This window comes from Belonocnema kinseyi, chromosome 2, assembly GCF_010883055.1.
Source record: "Belonocnema kinseyi isolate 2016_QV_RU_SX_M_011 chromosome 2, B_treatae_v1, whole genome shotgun sequence".
Classification (NCBI taxonomy): domain Eukaryota; kingdom Metazoa; phylum Arthropoda; class Insecta; order Hymenoptera; family Cynipidae; genus Belonocnema; species Belonocnema kinseyi.
Window position 1 is genome coordinate 68,892,380 of NC_046658.1, and position 25,632 is coordinate 68,918,011.

The 25,632-nt window shown below is 28.4% G+C and overlaps 2 protein-coding genes across 4 annotated transcripts in view; one reads left to right on the plus strand and one right to left on the minus strand.

Moving 5' to 3' along the window:
* The window catches only part of LOC117182592, a 4,279-nt gene extending 1,010 nt beyond the window's left edge, over nt 1-3,269 (minus strand). The window contains exons 1-3 of the mRNA XM_033375687.1: nt 3,143-3,269; nt 2,696-2,956; nt 2,196-2,329 (exon numbers count right to left, since the gene is read on the minus strand). Of these exons, the coding sequence (XP_033231578.1) occupies nt 2,196-2,261 (66 nt within the window). The 5' untranslated portion in view covers nt 2,262-2,329; nt 2,696-2,956; nt 3,143-3,269. The remainder of the gene's footprint in view (nt 1-2,195; nt 2,330-2,695; nt 2,957-3,142) is intronic.
* Nucleotides 3,270-5,441: 2,172 nt separating this feature from the next.
* On the plus strand, nt 5,442-24,505 carry LOC117167278 (sodium/potassium-transporting ATPase subunit beta-1-interacting protein). Of its 3 annotated transcripts, none has more exons than XR_004466376.1 (7): nt 5,442-5,777; nt 11,256-11,393; nt 13,931-14,011; nt 14,405-14,596; nt 16,482-16,542; nt 17,581-17,699; nt 20,102-20,219. XR_004466376.1 is itself a non-coding variant. In XM_033352094.1 (7 exons), the coding sequence occupies exons 1-7, from the start codon at nt 5,724-5,726 to the stop codon at nt 23,719-23,721; spliced, it is 1,920 nt and encodes a 639-aa protein (XP_033207985.1). In that variant the 5' UTR covers nt 5,442-5,723; the 3' UTR covers nt 23,722-24,504. The 3 variants fall into 3 exon arrangements, 2 of the variants coding, with proteins under 2 accessions (XP_033207985.1, XP_033207984.1); XM_033352094.1 differs by lacking the exon at nt 17,581-17,699 and adding an exon at nt 22,958-24,504 and having other exon boundaries at nt 20,102-20,731; XM_033352093.1 differs by lacking the exons at nt 17,581-17,699; nt 20,102-20,219 and adding an exon at nt 22,955-24,505.
* Nucleotides 24,506-25,632: the final 1,127 nt, after the last annotated feature.

Consider the following 25,632-nt stretch of genomic DNA (forward strand, 5'->3'; position numbering starts at 1 on the left):
TTCCCCCAGAACCCTCCATCCCACATGACCTCCTCATTCCTTGAGAGTGTATCTTCTTTTAGAACACCCCATCCCACGGAACTTCTCCTTTCCCTCAGGAGTACATCTATTCAGAAGCCACAGAGCCTTTTTTCTATAGGTGGGGGCAGGAGAATAAATTTATAATGTTGAATGACACACTTTGTACATATTATAATGATATTATACTAAATACAAATTACATCAATAAAAATAAATGCACAATAAAAAGTAAATAATAAATACAGGTAAAACATTCATTTTGCTAAAGATTTCAATAATTTCACAAATATTAACAAATATTCAACAAATATTTTTAATATTTCACAAAGAGTTTTAAAGAATTTAGAAAGATTTGATAAAGATTTCACAAAAATTTCAATGATTTTTCAAAGATTTTACAGTTTTCAAATACACCCACTCTCCTTTTAGATCCAGTGTCGAGGGTTGCCTCGCACTCACCTTGTACATAAATCGGGAGAATCGAAACGTAAACAGTCAGGGCCGCCTGAACCGTTTCCAATTTGAATATACAATATTGCGCAATATACTCCAATGAGTACTCGTTCATTGCGGCCCTTCTGGCACGACAGTCGCAACCGCTCTCGCGCTCCCCATGCCCCCTGAGAAACTTCTTGGGACAGCAATACCAGAAATAAATAAACCGCGGATGACAAAAACACGGTTCTGATTTATTTTAAAAAGATTTCGGATAGGCTTAAAAGATTTTACAAAGATTCAATGGGTGGTTAATGCGTGGGGGTTGCTTGTCAATGGTATCCCATTTTTTCAGCGAATAGCTAGTGACGAGTTCAGGAAAGAATTTTTCAGACTTATTAGGGTGGGGTATATTTTGTATTGCGTATATGGTCATCAAAATTTGTTTGCTCCCCAATAAGTCTAAAAAATTCATTCGTGAACTCTATACTAGCTATTCGCTGAAAAAAAACGAGATACCATTGACAATTTAGTATTACTACATAAATATCGCTTTGCCGTAATAGCACTATCATTTTTTGCGTCTGAAAGCTTAGCCTTAGCAAGGTGTCAAAATAGCTCAAAAAAGTAAAATTGACGATTTTTGAATGCTGGAAACATCACTAAAAAAATTCTTTTCTCAAAAAAATGAAATAAAAGTATGCTTCTTTGATTAAAGCTGAAAAAATGTTAGGTTCGATATATTCAACTTTTTCAAAAATGTGTGCATAGGACTCAATCCAAAAAACATGTTTTCGGAAATTTTCGAAAAATTCTAAATTAAGCAAACAATTTTTTCCCATTTATAATTTTTTTACTATTATTCACTAGCAAAAACTGTACATACAAAAATTCGCTATTATTTTTAAAGTGATAGATAAACTTTTGGGAATTTTCAAAAATTTGAATTTTGAAATCATAAAAGGGAAGAGAAGATATTAACCGATTTTAAACTATTACTTTTGCTTTTTTCGGAGGCCAACCCACAAATATTTATTCGCTCAGCTTAAGCGATTCGACTAATTTGATCATTTTCGCTCTGCCCTAATCTCTATCTCTCGGCAGTTCACCTACAGGTATACCTTGGGTCCTAGCTATCACTCGGGACCCCCCTTTCATTTAGTAACCCCTCTCTTCTTTTTCTTGATAAATTTAACATTTAAATATTCTGTAAAAGATAATCTGAAAAGCGAATGTCAATAAAACTGATAAGCAGAACGTAAATCTGATTATCTGTATTTGGATCCATATTCAATTCTTTCTTATCAAAGATTCGATAACTAGCCTCTATAATATGAAGTATGGTCATATTTGCTATCAAGAATAAGTATGAAAATGATAAGATTATACTTGAGATAAAAAAAATGTCTAAATAATTTGTCTAAAGTTAAAATTTGATTATAAAACAAGCTTTTCTTATTTCAAACATTTGTATATAAAATAAAAATTGTTCGCTAATTTATTTTACTCTTAAATAAAGAATAGCTAAAAGGTATTCTTACACAAATTGATTTTAGATATTTAAAAAATTGTTTCTCTAGAATCAAGTTATACTTCTCAATTGTATCGTTATTTAAATAGATTTAGGTATAAATTTTGATTACCTGTTTTGAATTTTTTACTACTTAAATAATGTTGGGGCATTTTAATAAAATATAAAAATCAATTCATAAGAGTAAGGGCATATGATTGTCACAAACCATAATTCGAAGAGCTTTGTATTCATTTTCAGTTTCCCATAATATAAAGCTCATAGCTCGAAACATACAGTTGCCATCCCCAAAAACTTTGTGCACGTAAAACGTGCCTTCTGCTGATTTTAACAATGCCGTACCTAAGATAATAAATAAATACATTGCTTTTTTAAATTGATCAATAATTTAATTTAATTGAAGTATTATATTATCATTTGCACAACATTAGCCAGGCAACAATAAGCAAGTCCTTTATAAATTATAATACTTTAATTATTTTGACAAAAAATGGCTCACAAAAAAGATAAGTTTCTATTTGAAAATATAGCCTGCGATTTTTTAATTAATTATTAATTAAATTATATTGAATTAATACGTTCCTTATTTGCACAATATTAGCCAGGCAAAAATAAATCAGTATTTTGTAAATTACAATACTTAAATTATTTTGATTCAAAATGTCTCAGAAGAAAAAAATCTTACAACAAACCAATTATATATAATACCTCTTTTATAGTTTTTACATATTTTTGATTTGTTCTTTTGGGTTTTCTGAATTGGCTTGTATTTTTTTGCGGCGTTCTTGGGCTTTGAGTTGTTAACTCTCTTGGTCGTGAATGACGTTTTCCCCAAGAATTTAGATTTTGCTTTTGATTTCGCAATGTTTTTAATGTCTTCGCTATCACCTCTATCCAAAAGATAAGAGTAATCGCATGGCGAAAGGTTATTCTCGTTTTTTAAGGACAAAGAGCTTTGGTTGTATTCTTCTGTGAATTAAAATATAATTCTTCGGAAACTAATCACACTTTAATTTTGTAAATAAATTACTCAGTCAAATATTAAGTTAGCATTTAAATAAATAAATTCAGAAGTAGCAATAAATATGGTATACATTAAGAAATTTAATAAATTAATTTTCATATTTAAAAATATAAACATAAAATCATGCCTACCGTCCTTCGATAATTTCTTGCATATTTTAAGGCACCATAAAAAATAAAAACAGGAGATCTTCAACGCATATGGAACATTAAAAATATGATTTAACTTTTCGTATACTTCATGACTTCCATCATTAAGTTTTGAATAGAATTGTTAAAAATAACCTCCTTAATAAAAATATTGTTTACAAAAAAAGTGTGTTCTTAGTTTTATGTAGATTTGTAAAAATTTATATTAATTAACACTGGGTATTTAATGTTTCATTTAATTATTTTTTCTTGAAGTACGTAATCTGACATTTTAATTAATATGAACATAGGCTCAACGAATAGAAAAATGAACACATTTGGCGAAGTTGCTACCCTTTTTTTAAATAGGAGTTTTTCAATTTGAGGGAAAAATCATTATTGATGCAAAAGAAAAATTTCTAATAACTATTTATTTGTTAAAAGATTTTTAAACTCACATTAAAGCTAAAATTAGATTATGAGATCTGGATACGGGGAAATATAAGTATACTTTAAGTTTGTTTTTAAAGTTTTATAAATGGCTCTGGTCTGAATAGTATCACCGACTTTTCCGTAAAACTAACCGGCCCAATATGTCGCTAGAGCTATAGCGTTACGGATTTTTCCGTAACGTTAGCCCTGAAAAGGCTGAAGAAGAGTTAGTCTTATGAAAAAATCCGTATGGGTAAAGAATTCGTATAGAAATATAATTTTCAAGGTTTTTAAGAAAACTTCAAAATATTTCTGAAGATTTCAAACGCATAAAAATTACAAAAAATGTTGACAAATCTATTAATCTTAATCTTAAAAAGTTTACATTTTTTCAAAATCTTCAATTTTTCAAAGCTTCTAAACCCTTTAAATATCTTTAAAATTAATTCGCATTTTTTCCTAAAATTTTTAAGAATCTTTCAAGATAAATTTTTTGAAACGTTTTGAAATCTTTTCAAATTTTCTTAAAAAATTAATTTAGCAAAATAATTAATAATTTGAAATTTGTTCATTCTCATGAAACCTTTTGAAATTCTTAAAAAGCTTCTTTTTAGGAAACTTGAAACATGTACATTTTGTTTAAACTTTTTCGCAATCTTTTTAAAATTTTAATTATTTTTTATTTTATTTCTTAAAATTTCGAAATTTCATTTAAAATGATTCAAATTTTTCATACATATTTTTAAATATCCTGCAAAATTAAAAAAGATATTTTGAAATCCTTCAGATTCTTTATCGATAATTTTGAAAATCTCTTGAAATATTTAGCAGTGTTTTTTAATTATTTTTGAATCTTTTAAGAACTTTACGTTCTTTTTCGAGATTTTATAAAATTTGTTTTAATTTTCTCAGGAATCTTTACAAATATTTTTTTATTGTCTTGAAACCTTTAAAAATTCTTAAAAAGCTGCATACATTTCATAAACTAATATATTTAAACAAAATTTGTAGTTTCATTTTTATCAATAATGTTTAGAATCATTAACAAAGAAATTTTATCATGAAATAAAACTATTTTTTCATGATTTTTATTTCAAAATTTATGGTGTAGAAAATGCGTAATTTTTATCAATAGATTTTAATAAACTGAAAACAGCCACTTAAAGACATATTTCATGCAATATCGCAACTGGTCGCACTTAATCATGTTTTCGATGACAATGCATGCGAGAGCTCGTGACTATAATTTTTGAGAAAATGATAAATTATTGTCTTATTTTCTATGTTGTAATTTCATCGTAACATTTAAATTAATTCCGAATAAATTAATTTGAATTATAATATTATAATAGAAAACCTTCCTCAATAAGTAAATATTATGCATAATTTAGTTTTAAATCGTAAAATTGTTCATTTTATCGAAATTTGATTAAAAACAGTTGTCTTTTAATTTTTTATTTTTGAACATCTTCAAGAGAACGGGGGATTTTTCACAGAATTTTTAAATTTTGAGGTCAGGTGTTTCAGAATTTTCCACCATTTATCTCAAGCTTGCTACAAAAATTTGGAAAAGACTTTTCCAGATCGCAAAAGTTTCTTCTGAATTCAAATTGTTCGCGCCAACCACGTTACCGTACCCCAGTGCAGCCACAACACCCGAATGTTTGTTTTCTTTTAATTAGGTCCCTTACGCTGTATCTACAAAATATCTCTGCCACTAAAGGGCACTAATTAAATTCTGAAATATTTTTCAATCATTTAAAAATGTTTGTATGCCCTTTTATATTGAAATAATGCAAACATCTTGAATTTAAGATTTGCATTTGAAATGGCAGCAGTGCGACGTCTACAGGCAGCAGCAGGTAGTTTTGTGGTTTGTAAAGTGCACTCTCGTGGAACAACGGGTGGTAGTGGCTGCTTGGAAGAGAGAGAGTGCATTGTGCAAGGCAAACAGAAAAGTGACTTCATTCAGTCACCCACGAAAAGCGAAGGAACAAGTGCATTGTGTAGTGTGTTGAAAAATGGCGGCGCATCGGAACGCGCGAGAGTGAAGCGATGCGGTCTCTTGTGATCAAATTTTTAACCCCAAAATTCAACCAAAGTGACTGGGTGAGTGAGGCCTCATTAACGACAACTCTTTCGCCCAAATGACATGGGAATTTGCAGCAGAAGACATTTCCTACTGACAATATGCACTCTGCAGCTTGTAAGTACCTTCTTTACCTCCTAAACTATACAAAAACACTCAAATCAAACCAATTTTCGTCTGCTGATTCACTTATCTTCAACTTTTTTTTTTTTTTTTCATTTACTCACACTCGCGTGTAACTTCCGATTTTTAGAGACAGAATTACTACTTAATGACGATCTTTCCAGCTTCGCGTGATTCACGCGATTCTGGGAAAGTCAGGAATTCATACAGGACTCGTGAGAAAGTAGTGAATAATTTTTTTTTTATCCTAATGACAAAGGATTCTATATTTATGTCGATCCACCTATGATAGCTTTTATCTACCGATTGCTGTAAAGATTACTGTTTTTTTTTTTTTTATTATTATTTTCATAGTGGTAAAACCTGATTAAAAGCGGTTGCGAGTTTCCGCTGCGAATTTTACTCTGCACTCGACCTCGATTCTATTCGTTGCACTTGCAGTGATATAAATAATATCATCGCATAGTTTGTTTACATAACTTCTTGCAATTCTATTTGTTTCCTGGCCCGATCGATTATTGTATTTTTCGAGTTTTATGAAGTCCTGATAGTGAGAGATTAAGTTTTCAATCCTTTTTCGATAAAAATTTCATTGTCATTTTTTTTGTTTATGTTTTTTTTTTATAACTAGCAAGGATACTTCAATGAAACATTTTCATTTCATGTCAAAATCATAGGCAGGTCATTTTAAGTTTTTTTCACTTTTTAAAAGATTTATGTACCTGTTTTCTTTTTTTCTAGTTGCGTTTCTTCAGATTTGTTAAGAGTGTAAATAATTCATATTTAAGCCTTAGAACTTATAATTTTAAAATAAACTATAAACAATTAGGCATATCAACTTAAAAGACTGAAAATTCAATAATTTCAAATTAAAAGCGTCAATGCTCGAGAAATTGTATGTTTAAAGTGTAAAGCGTTCAAAATTGAATATAGTTCACATTTGAAAGGGTTTCATGTTAAACAATTTAAAACATTTTTAATTGATCTGAAATCTAAATCGAAGAAAATTGTAAAACTACCAATTGAAATCCTTAATTTGGTTAATTTATGTTTTTATGTTAAATGTGGGCCCGTAAAAATGTAATAATCATTAAGTTTTAAGCGTTTTAAAATTTTAATTCCACAAATTTCAGTTGATAGCATTCAAAAATAAATAATTAAAAATTTTAAAATTGAATAATAATTGCCATTGAAAATAGAATACAATTTATATCGGATAGGAAACCACAATGGTTGAAGAATTTTAATTATAGAGCATTCAAAACTGGTAGCAATTAGATTTTAATTGTTTCAAATTGTTAACTTTTAAAATCAAAACTCTTGAAAAAAATGGTTTTAGATATTATGAACTTAATTGAGAATTCATAATGAGTCATTGTTATTGAAAAATTAAATGTTATGTCCTTTTTTGCTGATAATTTCACATGACCTGAATTAAGTTCATCGGTCTTCTAGAAACGTAACATAAATTTGCTGTAAAAATAAATTGAGAGAACCTTAGATTATGCAATGTTTTTTAACGTCTGATACATAGTCATATTTTTTAATCATTACGTGTTGATTAATATAACTACTAATTTCACGAATTGCACAACGATCAGAGGATCAAAGGAATAATGAGAACTGCAGTTATGCCCATTTTTGCTAGGAATTTCACTTGACCTCCATTGAGTTATCTGATCTTGCACTTTAGAGAATAGGAAATATAATGTAGCACAATTTTTAAATAGCAGGTGTTTCTAAAATAATCTTAAACTCATTTTTAATGGCTTCCAATTTTAAATGATTTAATTTGCACTTTTTCAAAAAGAATTCGTTTACTATTCAATTTTGGTATTTAAACTGACATTTGTATAGTCATGCAAAAAGTGTTGACTTACTATTGAGACTTTGTCTCTGACTTAGGAGATTAAATTCTTGAAAATTACCTGAAAGTTACCGAAAATATCTTGAAATTTACTTAAAACTTCTGTAAAGGTACTGGTCAACTTATAAAAATTATGAAAAAGGTCATAAAAACTTATGGAAATGATTGTGAATTTATTCCTATAAAGTAACAAATATTCAAAAAATTTGATATATAAACCTTCTTCTTTGTTAATATCGATGATGACCCCCCCCCCAAAATTCAACCTCCCAGCTGGTATCCTTAGTTCATCAACATACCAAAATCACGAGATTTGGAAAAATTATTTTGCAGTGCGCGATTTTAAAATAAGATATTTGGAATGAACAAGTTTTTGCAATCTTACGCATATGTAATTTGTCTTAAAAAGTTTTAAATTTGTCAGGTAATAAATAATAAATTGAGGCACGTTAGGTAAAGCCCTAAAATGAAGTTTTACAGTAAAAATAAAAAACATTTTCTGTGATAGCATTTAAAATAGAAAATACTGAGAAAAATAACTAAGCGAGCGGTCATTATGAGCTACACTTTCAAGATTTGAAAATATATTTTTTAATGTTCAGAGTCAGAATTAAAGAAAATGTTTCTTTAACATAATTTTTTCATTAAAGCAAAAATAACTTCATGATGAAGAAAATCATTTTCAATTAAGAAAAATTTTTCATTCGAATAAAGAAAAAACATTTTTTTGACCCAAAGAAAGTTCTTTACAAAATGAAACTTTTCTTCTAAAGTATTTGAATGATCTTTTGGTATAAAAAAAAACAGTACACGAAACAGGAAACATAAATTTTAACATCACTTCTGAGAAAAAGAGAGGGAAAAAGACAATATCTAGTACTTGTCATTCTCAATTATTGTACTCTGAATTATTTAGATGCACATTCTTTAATGTGTTTAATGGAACAAAAACTTAAAATGTATTTTAAAATAATTTTTTTTATCCCGTCACATGAAATAGAAAATATAAATTTAATTCTCTTCGTCCCTGAGTAAGAGGGTGGAAAAACAGCATGGACTTCACCTAGTTGTCAATTTAAATCAATTAAAACTACATTTTTTTCGTACTTTAAATCTATGAAAATATTGAACAGTATTAAAACATAAGAATTTATTCTAAAAAACATCATGCGAAACAGATAATATAAGTATAATCCTTCTCATCATTTCTCTGTTTAAAAGGAAGAAAAAAAGTCAATTTACAATTTGGGAAAGTCCCACAAGCGTAATTTACGGTGTTCGGGAAATTCTGATTCATAATATATGACGCTCCGCAAGGAAAGGGCCAAAAGGGGAAATTCCTACATTGTCAGTCCACATCGAATCCTCTAGGTTAAAAAAGTAGTTGCTAAGGCACTTTTGAATAGCAAATTTTTTAAAGCTGCTTTTTGAAAAAAAACGCATTTAAAATTGAGGATTGCCATAAGCGCAAGTGTCAAATTCTTTTTCAAACATAAAAATTACCCACTTTCAGTCACTTCCTGGTTATATAATACAGTTCCACAAGATAGAATATCAATACATATAGATTGAAGTATGATTTACCATCAAAACTCAAGAAATTTTTTATTTAACTTGAAAAAGTGAGTTATAAATGTTCAAACTAATCCAAATAGTGATAGAATATAAAGAAGTAGGATTATTTTCAAATTAAAACTTTAGATTGTCCTGAAATTGTTTTTAATAATTACTAAAAATTATAAATAGAACAGAAGTGTGTTCTTTGATCATTTCTGAGTGAATTAGTCAATTTATCGAAAAATTACACTTTAACCATTTTCCATCTCCCACAATCATTTTGCAAGATTGTTTACAGGCGGCAGTACGAATATCCTCAGTCTATTTTAAGGAGGCTTAATATGTGTTAAGTCTTCAACCTTCTACTATTTTAAAAACCTTTTTTTGACAAACTTCCTCATCACAAAAGTTTTTGAATACAGTAAAATAATAAAATTCTTCTTTTCAAAGGAAAAGCCCTTAAACAAAACTATTTAGCACTTTTTTCAACACCGAAGTACCAATCAAGTTACAAACTCAAATCTATAATTGTCACTTTCTACAAAAAGCCACTTTTATAAGGTTTTTTTCGCTTAACTTCGTACCTTGCGACCAGAAGCGATATTTTCTAAAATTATTATCATTTATTTATAAAGAGACATATAACCTTTCTTCTTTTAATAGAACTTTCAACGAAAAGTAGTCTGTCACAGTGCCATACCGCCGTACTGAACATTTATTTTCGCGGAACAAAATAATTTTTTGGGTAAAAACTTGTTTATTCTTATTTAGCCTCCCCATTCCTTGGGAGCAAGTTGTTATTACTTGAAAAAATTGAAAAGTAGATTTTTATTCGTTAGCCAAAGAGGATTTTCAAAAACCCATGCAATTTGTACTTCCAAATTCTTCAATGATTTACTTGCATTGGTTAAATTTGTCTAATTAGGCTCATTTTCAAACAATTTAGAAACTCAGTATATCGGGAGTAAGTTTTTATTTGTTGTGGCAACTTGAAATTCCACTTTTTATGGTGATACATAACCAAGCCTGTTCACATTTTAGGCTCCTGTCAGTTTGAGATTGTAATTTTCCACATTCTATTTCTCGAGACTGGATAATATTTTTTAATCGTACTTTTTTGGTCTCAATTTAGAAACACTTTAGCTCGGGAGTAAACTTTAGTTTTCTTTCAATGGTGATTTCGACTTTACAGAATGTTATTTCGCTCCTGAAAAATGCCTATTTTGTTTGTTATCTAGTTATGTACTGCAACCCTTCAAATATATTTGCATAACGTATTTTTTTAAGAAAGCCTTAGATAAAAGTACTCTGGCGGCGCGATGGTCCGCCAGTCCTCGACTACATGACTGAAAAACTAATCAATTTCAACTGTTATAAATCTGAAAATTAAGGACTTTTAATACAAAAAAAGTACAAAAATGGTGTGATAGTTCTCTCACTTTACGAGCTAAATGATTATACCATACAGACACAAATTGGTCGCCTCGTAATGATAATTAACGAAGTATTTGGAACACAGAGCAATTACTCAGAATTAAGATCACTTACAAGTCGGACCAGTAGAATTGGAGACGACTTCTTAGCTTTATATTCTTTTTAATCTCGTTAATATACGAAGATTTTACCATCTACACTAACTTATATTGTTTTAATTTTTTCCGTGCGTATGCCTTTTCCAACATGTTTCGACTAAAACATGTTGGCGAGATTTTAATAAAAATAATGTTGTTGAAGTTCTGAACATTCAAATGAACGATATTTTTTACTGATGACATTGCAAACCAGGAAAAGTGCTCAAATGTTTGTTAATTTATATTGTTAATTATTTATTGTTGGGAAAGAATTATAATGCATAATTTAAATTGCAGTTAGAACAATATTTATGGGTACAATAAAAGTATCGAAAAATATTTCGTTCATTTGAACATTCAGAACTTCAGGTACATATAAAAATATCAAAAACTCAGGAAAGGCCTACCGCACATTAATATACTAACTTTTGTTTTGATCAGTGAGTTCCTTTTAATATAATCGTCTATTATTATTAGCTAACCACCATAGAGCGACAAGTCTTCGACTTCCTGGGGTTTATGTGGGTGCCGATACTGGTCAACTTCTTCAACATCATTTTCGTGATCCTGGGATTTTTTGGAGCCTTTCAATACCGGCCTAAGTACATCATATCTGTAAGAAGCTAACATTTCATCTTTTTATATTTAAGTTTCTCCGCTTTGAAAATATTCATCTCGCAATTAGTATTACTTTCTCTCTATTGAGATCGATCCAAAATCGAGATACATCTCTTCCTTCTTGGGCATCAGACCATGGCAGGTGCTCATTTGCAAACTTATAATTTCTCTTGAAAGCCTTCTCTTATTTATTACATGAAAGTTCCGAGCAATGGTATGGGTGTGAAAACAAAAGCTGATTTATTTGTTAGAGGAATTGTTGTATTTAATGATTAGTTTTATACTTCATAGATTATATAATTTATGTATCAGGATTTTTACCAAGATCGTATTCTGGCTGTTTTATTAAAAATTCTTGTATTTATTTGATTAAATCCTGCCCGTTTTAAATGATCTGCTAACCGTAAAAATCGGAAAATAGTCGGGAATTAACCCGGAATACATATTCGAGGTAAGAGTCATATTTAAATTTTTGGAAAATGTAAATTTTGAAAGATTTGAAGATAATAAAAAAAAGTGTAAATAATTTTGTGAACATTTTAAACTATTGTTTATTTTGCTAAATTAATTTTAAGATAATATTTCAAAAGATCTAAAAAATCGTTAAAAGAGAATCCGAAAGATTTGAAGGCACTTTTTTTTAAATATGCAGAGTTTTTAAAAACATTGAGGAAAAATGCCATAATCTATAAAGATATTTAGAAAGTTCGAAAATTTAAGCCGTTTTTTTCTATTTAAGAAAAATCTAATCATGTTAAAAGATATTTAGAAAGCCTAGAAGTTTTGAAAATATTAAAAAGCAATTAAAAAAGTGAGATATTTCAAGAATAAAAAATGTCCTCAGATTTCTGGTTGAATTATAAAAGATTTTGTATCTTAAATTAATTTTTGAATAGAATTTCTGAACATCTCGAAAAAATGTGAAATATTTTAAGGATATTTTTTTATTTTAAACGACTTTTCAAAATTTTAGGAATATATCGAATCTGTTTAAATTCTTTTCTCGATAGAAATGTTACTTTCAGTTAAAAATGCAATTTTTGGTTCGAAAATTAATTTGTTTTGTTGGGGATTGGACTATTTTGTTGAAAATTCGTTTTTTTATGGTGCAGTTCAACTGTAATTTATTAAAAATCCATTTTTGTTGTTGTTGAAAATTTAACTGTTTTCTCGAAAAATCGTCTATTCCATTTTTTGTGAAAAATTTATATTTTTTAGTAGAGAATACATTTATTTGGTTAAAAATTCCTTTTTATTTTGTAGAAAATTGATATTCTTTGTTGAAAATTTATCGTTTTGATAGAAAGCTTAATTACTTGGTTGAAAATGATTTTTTTGTTGAATAATCATATTTTCGGCGTAAAAATCGACTGTTTGGTTAAAAATTTAACTATTTTGATGAATAGCTCGTCTTTTTATATGAATTCAACTCTATTTGATTTAAAATAAAAATATTGCTACTTGAAATATCAACTATTACATTTTTCCTTGAGAATTCATGACTGGTTGAAAATTCAACTAATTGGTTATAAGTTTAGATTTTATATACTTTGTTCAAACTTAATTTTTTTTAATGAAGATTCATAATTTTATTTGAAAACTCGTATCTTTGGTTGAAAATATACTTTTTTGTTGAAAATTCATATTTTCGGGTTCAAAATTAAACAATTTGATAGAAAATTGGTCTTTTGGTAAAAATTTCATCTTTCTTTGGTAAAAAAATGCAGCTGGTTGAAGAATAATCTTTATACGCTGGGGCTTAAACTATTTAGTTGAAAATTTGTTTTGTTTAAAAAATAATTCAAAATTTGAAAAACTTTAAGGATTTTAAAGAAAATGTTGATTTTTCAGTATTAAGAGAAGAAAAAAATTAGAAGGGTTTTAAGTATTTGAAATGGTTTCAATAGAATAAAAAAGTTTTCTCAAGATTCATCAGAAAATTTCATATGATTTTTTTCTTGAAAACTTAGTTCTAAGAGAAACATTTCAAATGATTTCCTTAAATTTCGAAAGAGAATATAAAAGGTTTTAAAGGAACCTTTTTTAATTTTTCAAGGTTACAACAAATTTGAGTAAGCTTAAGAAGATATTTAGAAGTTTTGAGAAGATAAAAAAATGATTAAAATCCTTTGACGATTTCAAAAAGTTGTGAACAAAATGTAGATTTTTTATTTTTCTGGAGTTAGCGATTGATTATTGGTTAATTATTGAAGAGCTGTTATTTTTTAGTCGACACCATAAATTAGAAAAATATTTCTTTGAAATATTGTAAGATATCACAACACGTAAAACACACGTAGGAAAACCTTATGTAAAATGCGTTTTATTCTTGTTTCTAGTAAGAGGAGATTTTATATTTACAACCGGTGTAAAACCAGGAATTAGGTGGGCGAAATTTCTAAGACACCCTGAAAAAGTATTTTAAATTACATTCCAGATTCAATTGCTTATTTATAAATTCTAAAACTTTTAAATGTATAATTTAAAAATTTTTTTATTGAAATTATTCTAAATTTATCAACTTATTTTTTTAGTATTGTGTATGGAACACACTTTGGTTGGGATGGAACATATTTGTAATATGTTTCTACGTCAGTGCAGGGATGTTGGACAAGGTAAGTTACTTTATGTACTCTTACATTCTATTGAACTTAGAAATGATCTAATATTGTATCCGTTATATAAACTGATTAACAAATAATGTAAACTTTTTCCGTTTGTTTTTATATTAGAAAGGAAAAACTCTTTAAGTAATAGTACACTGAAATGACAGTGGCGTTTAATATTAGATCTTACTTCATCATGATCATTTTATCAGTTTCCCTGTGAATCACTGAAAAAATACAGCTTGCGATTTATATTTACGACGTTAACTTTTGAATTAGTCCAATTTCTCCATTTATTCTTTCCTAAGTTACGAAAAATTCCATTTCCAGGAAAATAAAATATTTAAATCGAAAATTAAAAAATTTCTCTCCTAATACAGTATTTTTTTAAATGAATTTCAGAATAGTGATATTCTGAATCTTGGGACTGGCAGCTTTTCGTGGTGGCAGGTAAATGGTCCAGGCTGTAAAGCAAGTTATGATATTACTGAACCAGAACTATTTAGACCTGCGAGACCTGCCAACGTAACTGGTTGCATTTTGGAATACGAAGTAATTGAAATTTTACATGCATCCACCCAATGCCTTTTATCCGTAAGTTTTGCGAACATTTTATTTTATTTTTTCATATAAGAAAAACGTTTTTATATGATGTTTTTCATTCTATATTTCTTAAAACTGGATTTGTTTTATACAAAACTTGTCTTTTGAGTAATTTTAACTGTATTAGGGATCGAACTTAAAATACTTAAAAGCTCGGGGGGGGGGGGGGGGGGGGGGGTGAGACAGTTTGTTATTATTTTTTACGGGGAAGGGAAGGGGGTCATTCACTCATGTACATAATTTTTGCAAAATCGTAAAATATTTCTCCTGAAGACTATCTTTCTAGTTATAAGTTTTCTTTTTTGTTTAAAAATTCAACAATTTTGTGGAAAATTTTTACTTCTTGGTTGAAAATTCTGCTGTCTTTTTGAAAATGTAACTATTTCTTAGAAAATTTACTTTCGTTTAATTTTTGATGTTGAAAAGAAAACTGACATTTGTTTCTGGATCAAAATTCAATTATTCAAAACTTTTTTTAAATTAAAAATATATCTGTTTTAAGTTAAATTTTATCTTTCTTGGATAAACAGCAAATCTTTGGTTAAAAATTTTATTAATTTTGTTGAAAAGTCATACTTTTTGGTTAAAAATTTTGTTAGTCGAAAATTTAACTTTTTCGTACAAAATTAACTTTTCGTTTAAATTTTATATTTTGGTATTAAAAAAATTAACTGAAGTCTTTTAAGTATGGAAGTTCAACTTTAAACAAAAATGGTAGTTATTCATTACAAATTCATCTTTTGTAGTATAAATTTGATATTTCGTGGATAAAAATGCAACTATGGAGTAGAGAATTTAAGTATATTGTTAAAAATGCATTCTTTTTTGGTTGAAAAAACTCGTCTTTTTATTGAAAATTCAATTTTTTCCGTAGAAACTTATTTTTTATTAAAAAATTTATCTTTTGATCTCAAAAAGTCAACTGAAATCTTTTTTCACAAGAAATTCAACCATTTATTTTGTTAAAAATTCGTCCTTCTCAAATGAAAATCTAGTTTTTTTTTATAGAAATTTATTTTTTGTTTAAAAATTCACATTCTAATCGTGTAAAGCCAATCAAAAAGTCAATCAAAGTCATCAAATAGATGAATTTTCAACTGAAAATATAAATCTTAAAAAAACGATTTCTTAACAAAGTGATTCAACAAAATCTAGCGAACAAAATAGTTGAATACTCAAGGAAAGAAGACAAATTTTTAACAAAGAAGTTTTAACTAAAAATAGATTTTTAATAATGTAGTTGAAGTTTTAATTTTTTTAAGCGAAAGCTTATGTCTGGTTGAAGATTCAACTGTTTAGTGGTAAAGCCTTTTTTTGTCTCAAATCAATTTTTAAAATGAAAATGTAACTTTTCCATTTTTTAAGATTGATTTTTTAAAGTTGAAAAGTCTCCTTTTTTGTCCATAAAGTAATTTTCGTGGTTTGACATTTCATTTTTGTTTGGTAAAAATGCATCAGTTTCGTGGAAAATTAATTTTTTGATCAAAAGTAATCTTCTTTTTTGAAAACTCAATCTTTGTTAAAAAAATTCGTCTTTTGGCTTGAAGGTTCAACAATTTAGATAAACTTGTATTTCTTTCTTGAGTGAAGAATCTGTATTTGATGAAAATTCGTCTTTTTGGTTTAAAATTTTTTTTTTTTTCGTATAAATTTCGTATTTTTTTATTGAAATATAAACTATGACCCTCTTTTTGTGGGGAATTTGTATTTTTAGGTTACAAATGCAACTATTATGTTAAAAATGTAAGTTTTAGAGAGGCCCTATAATCCGTTACGTAATTTAAGTATGGCTCCGTACATTCAAATTCATACTGTTAATATAAATGTCTACTTCAGTATAATGTAAAACCAGTTTTTCATTAATAATTTATTTCAGATCATAGCAGTCGTAGGTGGAATTTGCCTTAGTCGAGTTTTTCTCGAAGAAGACGATAGCTGTGAGTATACAGCCTTTTCACGTTAAAACTTTTCCTAACTTTATTATAATCTTCTTTAAATGTATTTACTAAAAACTTGAAGTAAGTACACAAAAACCTTTTTATACGAGAGTAAAAGAGTCTTCACACTTCTAGAAAAAGAACACCCCCGCAGCATTTTTTAATTCATGCGCCATTTTCAGCCTACTTGCAAAATGGGGTTTTCGGCTAGAAAATATCATTTTTGTCAGCAGTTAAGAAACTTGCTTCTACATTTTTTATCATAGTTGAAAGGTGGTAGTAAAGAAGTAGAAAACCAACATTTTTTTGAAAATGGGTTTATCTCATTAAAAACATAAAAGTAAAAAATTGTTTTTCAATCAAACGTTTTTTTATTCTTTCTACAGCTTCCCTATATCTCGGGAACAATGTTTGTTTTTGAAATAATTCGAAAATTCGATTTTTAATTGCTACAGGAAGGCTATTTTCAAACCCTGTGAAATTCTATGCACAAAATTTTTGGACGATTTAGTCTGAATTGGTTAACTGTATTAGATCGAAACGTTTTTACTCGAATTCAGAAACTCAATGTCTCGGAAGTTTTTCATTTTTAATGTAAGCTGAAGATTACATTTTTTATCTGAATACACAGCCGCGCTTGCTCTAATTTGTGGCCAGGGTGACTGAGATTGTCAGCTTCCTCATCTATTTCCTCTAAATTGGATAACTTTTTCTAATCAACCTTTTTCGACCTCAATTCGGGAACATTTCAGATCGGGAGTAGACATTTGTTTTACTTTCAAATTAATATTTCTATTTTACAGTATGTTTTCTTTGTTCGCTTCAAAAATTTCAATTTAGTTATGAAAACCTATTTTGCAAAACTTGAGAGTTCACAATTTCTATCGCTTTATCATTCAACTTGGATTTGAAGATGCTTACAATCAGCAATAATCACTCGCTTTTAGTTACTAATGAAGTAATAATACAACACAACTCTGGTGAAAGATGAATCAATAAAAAAAATGGGGCTTGCTTATTGGTATTTCTTATTTCTAGTAATTTCCCAATCAGTTTCGATCGAATCTTCACTTTATTCTTGGTAAATGGAACTATTTCTTGAAAAGGGGATTATCGTTTACAGTTGATTTCATTGGTGGATTTGATCCTCCTTTTTGGTAAGTGGTTTGCTTAAACTAAATTTCATCTGCACGCTCTATTCATTTTGGCATGAGAGTAGTTGTGGGATACAAAAGGTTTGTGTACTGCGAGCTTAACTATTTTAATTTTTCATTGTCTTTACTTTTCAAATGTATCAAATGTTGTATGTAAATTGCATTTTGTTTAAATATTTTGCCTTTCATAACAATTGAATCTAATTAAAATACTGATTTTGAAGAACTGTTTGAAAAATAAAGACTTGAATGTTGCGAGATTTCTAGAATTACATTTAAATATTATTTTTTGTAAATGAATAATTAAGTCGTTGATTTTAGTAGACCTGATTGTAATTTATTTATTAATTTACTTCCAAAATCAGGGTGGCCGTTAGACCGGGAAACCGGGAATTTTTTGAGACCGGGAAATGACAGTGAATTTTTGTTGACCGTGAATTTGAGAAATTTGTAAAAGAAAAATCTGTCCAAGTTCGATTGCAACAGTTTTTAAATAATTAGTTGAATTGTTATGTTTTTAAATTATGCTATTATTTAGCTTATAATGCGTAATTCAGAATTTTTACTTTAAAATTTTTCCAATTAAATTGTTTATTTTTAAACTTACATTTGTAAGCTTTTGGAGAGAAAACATTTCTATTTAATAAATAAATAATTTTTTTAAATTAATCTGTACTTTAAGCAATAAAACGTGACCAAAAGCGATTTGACAAAACGATTTTAAATCATTTCAAAATTTAAGAATTTTCAGATTTTAACGTTCGAACTTTAATGGTTTCAATTTGAAACTCTATTTTCAATCTAAAAATAACTTCATAATTATATATTCTTAATTGAAGGATTTTATTGCATTAGAAATATTGTTTCAGTCTAAAATATTCCATTTTTAATCCATTCAATTGGAAATTTTTAATTAAAAAAAAGATTAGTTATTGAATATTTAGCAATATTTGTATTTTCATTTAAGACAAGTAAATTTAAACCAAATATTTAAGAGTAGAGAATCTTTAACTGAATTGTTTGACATAGAAAAGCCCGGAATCGTTAAAATTTGGATTTTTTTTTTTTAAATTTTGAATGTTACAATTTTAATTGTTGTATTTGAAAAATGCCTAATTTGTAAGTGAAATGTTTAAATATCGATGTATAATTTACAAATGAACATTTGTAGAAAAAGTTTGAGTAATTTTAAAGAGATATTTAGGAGTTTCAAAAATATAAAAAATTATGATGCAAATTTTAGAAAGTTTTTTAAAAATCTTATATAATTTTTTATGGCAATTTAGTTTAAATCTTTAAAAAACCTTTTTAGATATTCTCTTTAAATTATTTTTCAAAATGAAAAATTATTTTTAAGTATCCTATGAATCTTAAGAAAATGTTTTTATTCTTTTGAAGCCTTTCACAATGCTTGAAAAAAATCTAATTTTTTTGTTTAAAATGTGTGAAAATCTACATTTTGTTTTACATTAGGCTATGATTTCAAGTTTTACATTAAGTCTGAATCTTTTCAAAACTTATACATATCTCTTAAAATTACTCAAATTTCGCCTACAAATAATAAATGTTCAATTATTATTTATGCATTCAAATTGTGAAGAAATTTTCTAAAATTTGCAGGATTTTCTGAAAATTGTAGAAAAAATTCAATTAATTTTCACAGATATTCAGAAGTTCTGAAAAATTTCCAAAATAATTTTAAATTTAAAACAAATTTAAAACAACTTCTAGATTTCTTAAGATTTTAAAATGAAATTTTGAAGCTCTTCAAGGGTGTTAAACTATCTAACAAGAAAATAATTGAATTACTAATTTAAGAAGTGTTCAGTTAAAAATTTTACAATTTTTTAATATTTAATGTTTCTAGCTTAAAATTCCTTAAAATTATATAATTTTGAAAATTTTAAAGTTCATTGATTGATTTTTTAATATAGAGCATTGAAAATAATAACGTGGATTTATATTTTTCTAGATTGAAAAATGTTAATACCTTTAATTTTATACGCGTAAATTATTGAGCATTGGAAAACAACATTTTTTAATTAAAAACTTAAATTTCAATGATAAAAGTTGAAATTTTAACAGTTCCACTTTGAGTACTTTCATTTGTAGCTAAGTTTTTCTTACCTCAAGTGGAACATTTTTTAGCTTTAGTGTTCCATTTTTTAAATTTCATTGACCGTGAAAAATGTTTGCGAACCGGGAAAAAAACGGGAAATGGCCGGGAATTTATTTCGGCGATTAAAACGGCCACCCTGAAAATCAAAATTGTCTTATCTCTTTTTAAATTTAATTTTCTTTTACGAAAATTAATTAACCGAACTTGAATTTAATACCTCGGATCCGAGAATTTTCTTCAAATGAAAAAAATAAAAAAAAGTTAAGAGGATGTGGGTACGTTTCAGTTGACTTTGTCGGAGGTGGTGACTTTGGTTTGGCAGGCCACACGGCGTTGCATCCCATGTACGTTAGCTACTCGGCTCTTCCACCACCTGCCTACTCTCATAAAAATTCTAATCAAAACTTCTCTTCCGGCACAACTAGTTCGCATCAGTCAACTTTTACCAAACCCAGTGAAAAGCTAATTAGTAGCATAGGTCGTGGTAGACATATTTTTCGAAACGAAACGATCAGAAGCAATCGAAGCAATCAGAATTTTGAGCACGTAGATTATGAGAATGACTATTCAAATCCAGTGGATCACTTGCAACGGCCTGTTTCTCCAATAAACGAGTATGATTCGTTGGAAGAAGCATCCGGAAACAAGTATCTAAAAAATAGAGCTAATCATTCTTATTCGTCAAGATACAGCCCAGTCGTAGCTCAAAAATTAAAATCGAATCCTGTCAATACGAATAAGCAAATTAAAATTCCTAACAAGCCGAGGGTTTTCACTGATTATATTCGAGAACAGCCCTTAAGGTCGTTTTATTCTGATCCAAGACTGGCTGTCGAACAGCAACAAAGTTTAAATAGAAGGGAGGGTGCCAGCAGAAGTAAAAGAGATAGCAGGCCTCTCTCTATGTTTGCCTCTAATTTTTAAGAATTTTACAGGTTTAAGAGTCTAGGCATAATATTGTTACAAGACTTTACATGATTTACGAACTGACAAAATGTAAATAGCTATTTGTATCGTTGTTGATAGCACATGATATTTTAATGTGTGTACAATTAGTCAATTTCCCTCTACAGTCTACGTTTTCTCTTTAAGATTTCCAGGGTGTCTAGCGGATTAAAAAATCCACCGTTTCAACTTTTGTTCACTTTTTTCTTAGTAATGTTTTAAAAATTTGAGCATTTTAATTTAATAGGAATAATTGGTTTCAAGGTATTGAACAGTTAATTTTAATCAATCTAAATTAGACAATTTTATGTTTAAAGCGTTCAATATTGAATAATTTATCATTGAAACTTTAAAATCAATATTGAAGATTTTTTAAATAGAAAGTTTAAATGAACTTTAAATCTAATTTTCGCTGGGCACCCCGAATTTGGAGTTGGGAATATTTTTTTACGTAATTATAAAACGCTTTAGGAGAACTTTCATGAAACATTTAAAAAGAAATCTCCTAATTTGGTATCGCATATTTCCTACTCTTGCCAAATACTTAGAATACAAATTACAAAACGTAGTCAGATAAGGATCTATCCTTTCAATTATGAATATTTTATTTCCTTTTATTTATATTATTTGCTCTGCTTGCAGCGCAGCAGTTTTACGTTCATTCGGAAAGTAACCGAGTTTTTAATACACAAATTTCTTTATTATCATTATATTTTTTCTACTAGACTCTTAGTTTATTCTTTTTCTGTAACTTTTTGGGGCGTAATTCTGACTGCATTGATAGATTTAATGATTTTCTAGAGACTGTGATACATAGACAAATTGTAAAGAGTTGTGCCGAGTGCTTCATTTTTATAAAACATTATGAAAATACTTTTTTCAGTGTAAAGCATCGATCGATGTTAATTTCTTGTAGAGATTGTTAAGAAACTAGCGACACGGAATTGAAAGTTTCACGTAATTTAAATAAATGTAAATTGACAATAGTTTTGCAAGGAAAGGACTTGAGTGACTTGCAGTAGTATTTATTTTGTGATACTGTCTGACAGGGGAAACTCATTTCCTGTGTTTAGTTTCCGATATTTTCTAAAACTTAAATCATTTTGTATTGCATTTTATTAGATTTTCATTCTTTAATGGGTTATGGTTCTTAGAAAGAGCTTCGATTTAATTTACATCACGGATTATATTCCACTGCATGGTAGTACAAATTTAATTCATTCGCTGTTTACAATAAAAAATAATTATATTTCCTAGCTATTTATGTTCGTTAAGGAAGTTAAATTATTTCAACAAATTATCTTGAAAAGTTAACTTTAATTGTGAATTTATAATTTTTTATTTAATATGTAAAATGAGTGGTTTTCGTTTTTCAATTCATTTGATATCGAAAGGGTTAAATTTTGATAAGCTAGACAAAAGTGCTCACATTCTCGTTATGTTTGTAAGAAATATACTAGAAAATTTAAGAAGTGCGTTAAATTTGTTAGTTTTGTTACTTTTTGGCTTAAAAAAAATTATTTTTGATCAATTTTATGTTGGTATTTAGGTTTGCGAACTATTTTGTAGTTTATATTTCGTAAATAGCAAGATGTACCTTGATTTATATCAATTTAAGTAATGTATCTCTCATTTCACTTCATTTCAGTGGCTACAATAAATGTGCATTACAACACTACTGCTTGCTTTTTTTTTATTTATTAACCCTTCACTTCGCTCTTCCTCTCTTAACATATTTCTACACTCTGGTTTTTGGTCAACTTTTATCATATGCACCAGTAGACGTTCAAGTAGTAAATTTTTTTTTCTCGTAGAAAATTAAAATTTTGTTTGGTTGGACTTATATTGATTAGAAAGTAAATAGACCTAGTAATGGTTGAAAAAGTACATTTCATCCTTGTAGATTACTTTTTTGAATATTAGTATTATTTAGGATATTATTCTGATTTATTAGTAATATTTAGAAAATTTTTAATTGGCCTCTAGGCATTTATGAAATGTGTGAGTTATATGTGCATACACAGTTTTTCTTGAACTCAGAAGATATGTTTAACATTTTGAAATATAAGTTTGAATGGCTTCAAATTTAAAAAACAATAAGTAAAGCTCCGTCTTGAATCTTTGAGCATGAACTGAACACCAAAATAAAAACAAAAAATTCACACAAATCTCATAATTGGAACTTTTTCAACAGTACACACTAAAAAGAAGAAGAAGAAGCAACCCCGCCCGCTCTACAGTATCGAATACTCTCAACCGGAGCCTCCAATCCAGGACGAGAGTGTCTCCCCCAAGCCGATGACTCCACGTCGGGTAAAACGACGTTCAGTAATTTCGCGCGATGGAACAAGACGATCAAGTCGAAGAAGTTCAGTTCGACAATCTCGAAGAAAAAACCCCGTGAATCGCATTATGGACCACCAAGAAGGCCTATATGCAAATTCTTCGATTAGCAATCTCACCAATCAAAATGTAACTTCCCTGTCTCAGGGGACTCTAAATTACGACAGAATTGCCAACAACTGGGACAGAGACAGACCCTTGAATTGGCAACCTGAAGCCATGAACTTGGCTGTTTCCTCGCCAGCTTTGTGGAATCGGGAATCCAATTACACCAACAGTACAAACTTGACGAATCAAAATGTACCACACTGGGATGGTAGCAGTTCGACGAGACATTTGACAGACAACTGGCAAGGAAATCAGTTGAAACCTATGCAGTGGCAAGGCCAAACCGGCCAAAGCAATCCTACTTTCCAACCAACGAGTACTCAAAATATAGCTGGGGAGGATGTTGATGATCTTTATGGTAATCGACCTGCGAGTGCCAGGTCGAGTTACAGCAATTATCATGGTGTTAGGGCCACTCCCCAGGTGCCTCAGAGGACTGACATTGTGAGGCAAAGCCAGAGGCAGTTTGTCCTTAGTGGGCCTCCGGCTTATCAGGATACCGTGATTTGAAAGAAATTAGTTGTGTAAAAAGGGTACTTAATTATGTGTATAAGTATTGAGTAGTCAGTAGTTTGTAGATTGAAGACTAGAGCTGTTCGTTTTCGAACTTTTTTTTCAATTGAATTTTAATACTACTCAGCTGAAAAATCTTTTTTCAACTGGGCAATATTTTCTGTTTGTTTTGTGGATTTTAAAATTCAACAAAAATTTCATATTAGTTGAATTTAGGAAAGTAATTTTTGTTGAATTTATATTTTGAAAAATTGCACACAAAGAACATGTTTTTTGGATTGAATAGAAATTCACACTTTTTGTAAAAGTTGAATATGTCGAATCTGGCGTATCTTCAGCTTTAAACGAAGAAATGTGCTATTATTCTGCTTTCATAGAAAAAAATTATTTCGTTGTGTTTAGAAAGAAAAAAGAGGGTTAAATGTACTATTTTTGAACGCTTTAAACATCACGAAAACTTTTTTTCTTATATAAAAACAAAATAATAATATATGTGTTAATTTCAAGTTAAAGACATTTTCGGTTGGTAATGCAGGGCTGCTACAAAACCTGAATGGTCTGAAAAGTTATGCAATTTTCAAAAAGTGACTGGAACTTTTATAATCGTCTCTATTTCAAAGTCATAATAATTTAGTATTTTTATAGCGAATTCTACATTTGAAAAGTGAAAAAATAAGGCCTATATCATACAAAGTGTAAGAATTAATTGAAAAAAATGGAAGATTCAATTAAAAAAGGAACTGGAAAATTTTGAAGAAGAAATTCGTGAACTGATTAAATTTTGATAAATTTTATAATAGACAATTTTATTAGTTCTTGTGATCTAAAAGTTTTATTTAAACTTTGTTTAAAAGTTCAGAGTTTTTTAGATTGATATTATTTTCAAATGTAATCCAAATCTTTGCATAAATAGTTCGACTATCATTGTTCTTAAAGTAATAACAAAATAATATGGTTATGGTTACACAATACTTGTTTTTCACTTTGACACAAATATTCTAGAAAATTGTTTTGAATTCAAAAAAACTGATTGATAAACTATGATTATTGTATTATAATATGTTATAATTAAATTTAATTAGGTGAATTAAAAAAAAAAGATGCAATTTTTTCAAATTTATACCTGGAAAAGTCATGGAATTTTGTAACCAGACTCTTTTAGCAACTCTGATATTTATCTGCTTCCTAGAAAATGTGTATTTAACTTACACTATTCTTCACTTGAAACTGTACACCACCGTTGGAAATTATTTACTCTCCTTTTTTTTTGAGCCCGAAAGTTAATACAATTCTGCGTCTAATCAGCTCAAGTTGAAGGCAAAATGTCCACTTTATAAAAAGATGTGACAAAAAAAGTCAAATTTCGATTATTTCGAAAAATTGAAGTTACTCTAGAAATAATTAACATTTTTTAAAGTTAATCTGCTCATTTTGATTTTTTAAAATATTCTTACATTTTTTCCTTAGTTTCTGCCCTAAGCGGAAATAAGTCCCAAAATTTCAAAAATATGTAAATGCTTATCGAATTTTTTTAAACTGGATATTTTTCAAATTTTAATAAATTTGAGTAATATTTATAAATTATAGAAATTTTACGTTTTCTTTAGCCATTCCATGTCAAATCATCTACAGAATTTCGTTTATTGTTAGTTATTTTGATAAAAAATCTAGTATCCTTTCTCTTAGTTGTTGAAAGAAAATCCCTTAAATAATGTTTCAAAAATTAAAGAAAAAAACTTGGTGGATATTCAAAATTAAAAGTTTTGGCCTTTTTTTCATGTTAACGCTCATAACTTTTGGGATTTTAATGATATTAAGATGAAAATTTAAGAAAAAATCCGATTTAACATCCAGTAATGATGTTAATGTGCAGAATTCCTGAAAATAAAAACAAGACTCCAACAATCA

Bases quoted from the DNA above. Each gene is read 5' to 3' on its own strand.
- LOC117167278 (XM_033352094.1), top strand. From the start codon at position 5,724: ATGGGAATTTGCAGCAGAAGACATTTCCTACTGACAATATGCACTCTG. The intron at 5,778-11,255 runs GTAAGTACCTTC...TATTATTATTAG, and splicing joins CAATATGCACTCTGCAGCTT to CTAACCACCATAGAGCGACA. The intron at 11,394-13,930 runs GTAAGAAGCTAA...TTATTTTTTTAG, and splicing joins GGCCTAAGTACATCATATCT to TATTGTGTATGGAACACACT.